The following is a 7161-nucleotide window of genomic DNA, read 5'->3' on the forward strand; positions in this document are numbered from 1 at the left end:
GCATAGTCAATAAAACACAAGTAAACATCTTTCTGGTATTCTTTGCTTTCAGCCAAGATCCACGTGACATTAGCAATAATTTCCTCGTTCCGCATCCTCTTCTGAATCCAGATTGCAATTCTGGAAGTTCCCTGTCAATATACTGCTGCATCTTCAGAAAGATTTTACTTGTATGTGATATTAATAATCACCTTTCTTTGGAATGGGTAGAGACACAGATCTCTTCTATTAATGAAGTTTTCACTGGCCAATTCTTTGAGAAGTGGATGGCCTGACTTCCTTTTTCTGAGTCTGTCTTAGTCTGGAAGCTCTACTGAAATCTGTCTACCATGGATGATCCTGCTGGTATTTGAAATACCAGTGACATAGCCTCTAGCCTCCCAGCAACATGCAAGTTACCACAGCAGGACAAACTGACAGACAAGTGGTACTAAGCTTTCTTCTGTTTTATCAAGAAAATGATATTATGAACTACTTTATATTCATTCATACTATTCAAATATTTATTGATGACTTGCATATGTAAGTCAATACATTAGGAACAAGACAGATAAACATTCTTATGAAACTTCATCCTGGGGAGAGAAAAAGTAAGTAAGATAATTCAGAACCATGATAACTGCTATAAAGGAAATAGGGCGGTGTGATAGAGGAGGGAAGAGATTAGGATGGCTGAAAAATGTCTGAGGAGGTCCCCTTTAGTTGAAACCCGAAGGATGAGAAGAAATCAGCTTGTGAACACTTGAGGGAAGAAAATTCTACTAAAAGGAGAAGAACAAGTACAAAGACCTTCAAGAAATAAGGAGGTTGGCTCCTGAAGAAACAAAAGAGGCCACAACCTTAGTTCTCTTTTCACATGCAGAATGTCAGTAGAGCTAAAGTATAGTGAAGGACAGAGAATCTTATATGAGATGAGGTTGCAGGGAAGGAGAAATATGATTATCCATTACTTTGTGGGCCATAATAAGGCATTTGACTTTTACTCTAAATAATATTGCAAGAGTTTAAACAGGGCTAAGACACAATCAGATTTAAATTTTAAAGACATTCTTCTGTATTAAAAAGATAATTAGGACATATTACAAACAACACTATGTCAATAAATTTGACAACTTATATGAAATTAATTCTTAGAAAGACATACCTACTGAAACTCACTACAGAAGAAACAGATAAACTGAATAGCCCTGTATTGATAAAGAAACCAAAATTATACTTAAAAACTTTTCTGTAAAGAAAGTCCCAGACCTATATGGCTTCCTGGGGAATTCTACCAAATACTTAAGTTAAAAATAGTATCAATTTTACACAAACTCTTCCAGGAAATAGAAAAGGAGAATAGGATCTATTCATCAATACATGAATAAACAAATGACATAATATACATAAAATGAATGAAGTTCTGATATATGCTACAACATGGCTCAATCTTGAAAATATTATACTAAAGAAATAAGCCAGATACAAAAGGATAAATATTGTATGATTCCACTTATATATCTACAATAGGCAAATTCAGAGATAGAAAGTAGATTAGAGGCTCTCAAGGGCTGAGGAAGGAGGAAATGGGAAATTACTGATTAGTAGGTACACAGATTCTGGGATGATGAAAAATTTTGGAAACAAAGACAGTAGTAATGTTATGTGAATTATGTGTTATGTGTATTAGTTATGTGAATATAATTAATGCCACTGAATTATAAACTTAAAAATGATTAAAATGGCAAAATTTGTTATCTATCTATCTAAAACTTAAAAAGAAAAATACACAACAGAGGTGTATATGTGTGTTTGTGTGTGTGTGTGTGTATCATTACTCATTGCCAAGTTGGCCCTCAAATCACGGCAATCCCATATACAATGGGATCAAGATCATTGTCATGCATAGGATCTGCACTGACTGATTCTTTTGGAAGTAGATACTCAAACCTTTCTTCCTAGTCTATTTTAGTCTTCCTAGTCTAGAAACTCCACTGAAACTTGCTTGGCATCATAGCCACACACAAGCCTCCACTGACAGACAAGTAATGACTGTGCTTGAGGTACACTGGCCGGGAACTGAACTTGGGTCTTTGCATGGAAGGCAAGAATTCTACTAATCAATAACCACTGCTCTCTATTGATGATTTATGCATCTATAAATCACCAGCTCATGTACTCCTTCCTTCACTCACTCTCTAAATACTTCTTCAATCTCCTATTATTTATGCTCGTATATCTAAAAAAATTTAACATTCCTAACAATAGCTACCATCTATTGAGCACTTTACATGGTTGAACTTAATCTTCACAACTTTGTTTTATATTATTTATATTATCATGCTCATCTTACAGATGAGGAAAGAGTGAATTAATTTGATAAAGAACACAGTTAACAAGTGACAGAGCTAGGATACTGGGGCAGCCCTCCTATGTGATGAACTATACTATCTAACACCTATTGCAGAAAGGATGTGGGAAATGGTATTCTCATATATTTCAGGTAGAAATGTGAAGATGCAGCCTTTTGGGACAGTGATTATTAAAATTAAAAGTACATACGACCTCTGACTCAGAAATCCCACACTTGGAAATCTAGTCACAGAAATGAAAACACCAGTAACGCTGTGCACATGTACAAAGATGTTTACCTCCTGACCATAAAACAAGACAAACAACAACAAAACCACTAGAAACAGGGACATGGCTGAATGTTATGACACAGCTCTACTCTGGAATGTCATACAGACATTAACAACAATGATACTGAGCTCTACCAACTGACCTGAAGGGAACTGAGTACTGCAGAGTATGAGAAGCAAGAAGCAGAAAAGTATGCATAATATGATCCAGTTTTGGAAAAAATATCCCTGCTTTTAATATACATTAAAAAAACCCCCACAAAATCCCAAACTCATTGCCATAGAGTTGGTCCAGACTTATTGGTCCAGTTGTGAGGATTTTTTTTTTTTTGAGGTGTAAACCACGTTGAAGGCTTTATCCTTTGATCTTCATCAAGTTCTCTTCACTTTCTGCAAGTAAGGTTGTGTCATCAGCATAGTGAAAAGTGTTAATGGATCTTCCTCCAATCCTGATGTCATGTTCTTTTTCATATAGTCCAGATTATTTGCTTATCTTACAGACTGAATAAACATGGTGAATGGATACAACCCTGACACACATCTCTCCTGATTTTAAACCATTCAGTATTCCCTTGTTCTATTCCAATAATTGCCCATTGGTCTATGTACACGTTCTGTATGAGCACAATTAAGTGTTCTGGAATTCCTATTCTTGGCAATGTTATCTATAATTTGTTATAGTCCACGCAATCAAATGTTTTTGTGTAGTCAACAAAACACAGGTAAACATCTTTCTGGAATTCTCTGCTTTCAGCCAAGATTCATCTGACATCAGCAATGATATCCCTCACTCCAAGTCCTCTTCTGATTCAGGCATGGATTTCTGGCAGTTCCCTATCAATATACTGCTAGAACCATTTTCTAATTAACTTCAGCAATATTATATATATGTCAGCAATAGTGATAATGATATTGTTTGACAATTTCTGCATTGTTAGATTACCTTTCTTTGGAATGAGCACAAGTATGGATTACTTCCAGTTGATTGGCCAGGTAGCTGTCTTCCAAATTTTTTGGCAAAGACAAGACAGACCTTCCAGCATTTCATTTGTTTGTTGAAATATCTCAATTGGTATTCTGCTAATTCCTGGAGGCTTGTTCTTCTCAATGCCTTCAGTGAAGCTTGGGCTTCTTCTTCCAATACTATCCATTCTTTTTTTTTTTTTTTTTCAATTTTTATTGTGATTTGGGTAAAAGTTTACAGAGAAAATTCATTTTCCATACAGCAGCTCACATACACTGTCTCATGACATTGACTGCAATTTTCTTCCCACAATGCAAAAGCTCCCCTCCCACTTCCTCCTCATAGTTGCCTCTTCCCTGTGTCCTTCCTTTTCATGTACTCCTGCCCCCAGAGCTGTCTCCCTGTGCATACACAGCCCTTCTATTCTCCCAAGATTGTTCTCTCCAAGGAGTGCATCTACCTAACGTAAATATTCAGCTCATATGCCTGTCTTTTGTTTGGCTGGAAGCCACAGGAGTGGGTTCAATTCCAGACCTGAATGGCAGCTAGAAGCATAGTCTCAGTGGTTCCACTTAGTGGTTCTATCAGACCAGCAAACATGGTACTTTTTTTTTTTTTCAAATGATTTTGAGTTTTGTTCCACATTTTTCTTCCACTCTAGCCAGGATCTCCTACATAGCTATACCATCCACTCTTGACCATATGCTACCAATTCATTTTGGTACAGACTCTGTGTATTCTATCTACCTTTGATGCATTCTGCATCATTCAGTATTTTGCCCATAGAAAATCAAAACCAAACTCACTGCCATCGAGTCAAATCTGACTCATAGCAACCCTTCCTGGGGTTTCTGAGGCATAACTCTACAGAAGTAGATTGCCCAGTCTTCCTTCCAAGGAGTGGCTGGTGGGTTTGAACTGCCAGCCTTCTAGTTAGCAGTCAAATGCCTTAGAGTCCTTCAGAATTGCAACTGGAAGCCTGAATTTTTTCTTCCATTCTTTCGGCTTGAGAAAAGCAGAGCGTATAATTCTCTTTTGGATTTCTAACTCTAGATCTTTGCACATTTCATTATGATACTTTACTTTGTCTTCTGGAGCAGTCCTTTGAAATGTTCTGTTCAGCTCTTTTAACATTCTTTCCATTCATTTCAGCTATTCTACACTAAAGATCAAGTTTTATTGTCTTTTCTGATATCCATGTTGGTCTTTTCTTTCTTTTCTGTCTTTTTAATGACTTTTTGCTTTCTTCATGCATGATACTCTTGATGCCATCCCACAACTCATCTGCTCTTTAGGCATTAGTGTTCAATGCATCAAATCTATTCTTGGGATAGTCTCTAAATTCAGTGGGATACACTCAAGGTTGTACTTTGGCTCTTGTGGACTTGTTTTAATTTTCTTCAGCTTCAAATTGAACTTGCTTATGAAACTGATGGTCTGTTCTGCCGTTGGCCTCTGGCCTTGTCTAACTGATAATAATGAGCTTCTCCATAGTCTTTTTCAGATATAGTCAATTTGATTTCAGTGTATTCCATCTGGTGAGGTTCATGTGTATAATTGCCATTCATGTAGTTGAATGGAGTTGAAGAAAGATATCTCCAATGAATACACTGTTGGTTTTGCAAAATTCTATCGCATGATCACTGGTGTCATTTCTATCAACAAGGCCATATTTTGCAACTAATTCTTCTTTATTTCCAACTTTTGCATCCAATTTACAATCCAGTTTTCTTTCTAGGTTTTATCTATGCTCTCTCAACAGATTTCAGTAATTATCAATGTATCCTGACTGCATGTTTGATCAATTTCTGACTGCAAAAGTAGGTATAAAAATCTTCAATTTCTTCATGTCTGGCATTAGTGGTTGGTGCATAAATTTGAGTAACAGTCGTATTAACTTGTCTTCCATGTAAACTTGTCTTCCATGTAGGCATCTGGATATTATCCTACCAAGACAACGTTGTACTTCAGGTTAGATCTTGAAATGTTCTTTTTGACAGTGAATGTGTACCTCTTCAATCTGTCATTCCTGGCATAGTAGTAGACCATATGATTGTCTGATTCAAAATGACTGATAGCAGTCCATTTCAGCTCACTAATGCCTAGGATACTGATCTCCAAGCATCCTATTTCATTTTTGACAACTTCCAATTTTCCATGATTCATAATTCATACATTCTACTTTCTGATTACTCATTTGTGATTTTCATTTTGCATCATGTCAGATTAGCAAATAAAGCTCTCAAAAGCTTTACTGTATCTATGGCATTAAGGTTGACTCTAGCTTGAGGAGGCAGCTCTTTCCCAGCCATATTTTTGTGCATAGCCAAACAATAGAAAAGGAATCAAAGACTAACCAGGAAAGATACTTACTACATATAATAGACAAAAGTACAAATTTACTTTAAATATAAAAAGGCTATTAGAAATCAGTAAGGAAAATATTGATAACACAGTTGAAAAATGTGCAAAGGTTTTAAACTGTCAGTTCAGAGAACAAAAATCACAAATAGATAATAAACATATATGTTCAAATTCAATCACAATTTAAAAAATGCTTCAAATACGTGCAGGCACATATCTAGCCCTAACAATCTACTCACAGTGATCTAGTCAAGATCAAAAAGGACCTGGTTGCCAAATCCAATGAACCAAGAAGACAGACTAAATAAACACATTAGAGTACAAATATAATCTCTTTAAAGGAGAGGAAAAAGTTATTTAGAACCTATCAAAAGCATTTGATAAAATTCTAAATATTCTAGGTATTATTAAGGGGAAAACAAAAGATTATAAAACTGTACACATAGTATACTTCTAATTTTGACCCCCCAGAATGATATACACAACAGTATAATACACATATTATAAATATATACTAGCAAAAGAAAAAAAAATCACCAAGGTATTAATAGTGGTTGTTATTAATGGACTGAGTGATATTTTTCCTTCTATAAAATTTCCTAAATCTACCACATTCTCTATAATGAACTTGTAATGGTGTTTTTAAAATTAGAAATAGTTACAAATATTTTAAATTAGGAATCGTTTATAACATTTCCTCATCCAGATTCTCATACTTACCAGTAATAATGAGAATAAGCACCTTAGGCCTACTAGCACCTTGATCATTAAAGAGGTCAATCCAGGGCCCACATTTTAGAACCTGGGTTTCAATTCCACCACACAAAACAAATTCCTCATGCACAGGGATTTCTTCCTTGCTTTCTGAGTCCATTTCTAAATAAGGGAAGAAAAACCATGTGAAAAGTCACTAAAACATACAACCTGGAGTTGAAGAAAATATTCAAGAATTAAAAAAAGGCAAATGTCAATATAACTAGGAGATGCCACACAAATAGAGATGGTAAATATAAGACTATTCAGCAATTCCGGATTATAGGATTGCAAAAAAACTAAAGCAAAGTACAGGAGTGGGGAGAAACAAAGAAACACATTATTTGGCAAATAATAAAACCACATAAGGGTTTGAATCAGAATCACAGTAATCTTTTCCCTTATCTCTCCTCTCCCATCTAAACTGATAATAACCACAGATAGCATGTTCACTTTCTC

At 35.5% G+C, this 7161-nt stretch overlaps 1 protein-coding gene across 1 annotated transcript in view; it reads right to left on the reverse strand.

Annotated features, from left to right (window-relative positions):
• Positions 1–6823, reverse strand: part of LDAH (lipid droplet associated hydrolase) — a 148514-nt gene extending 141691 nt beyond the window's left edge. Inside the window, exon 1 of the mRNA XM_007939258.1 lies at positions 6670–6823. Coding sequence (XP_007937449.1) covers positions 6670–6823 — 154 coding nt within the window. The remainder of the gene's footprint in view (positions 1–6669) is intronic.
• Positions 6824–7161: the final 338 nt, after the last annotated feature.

The sequence above is a fragment of the Orycteropus afer genome, unplaced genomic scaffold, assembly GCF_000298275.1.
Source record: "Orycteropus afer afer isolate SDZICR_OR568_19922 unplaced genomic scaffold, OryAfe1.0 scaffold00058, whole genome shotgun sequence".
NCBI classification, from domain to species: domain Eukaryota; kingdom Metazoa; phylum Chordata; class Mammalia; order Tubulidentata; family Orycteropodidae; genus Orycteropus; species Orycteropus afer.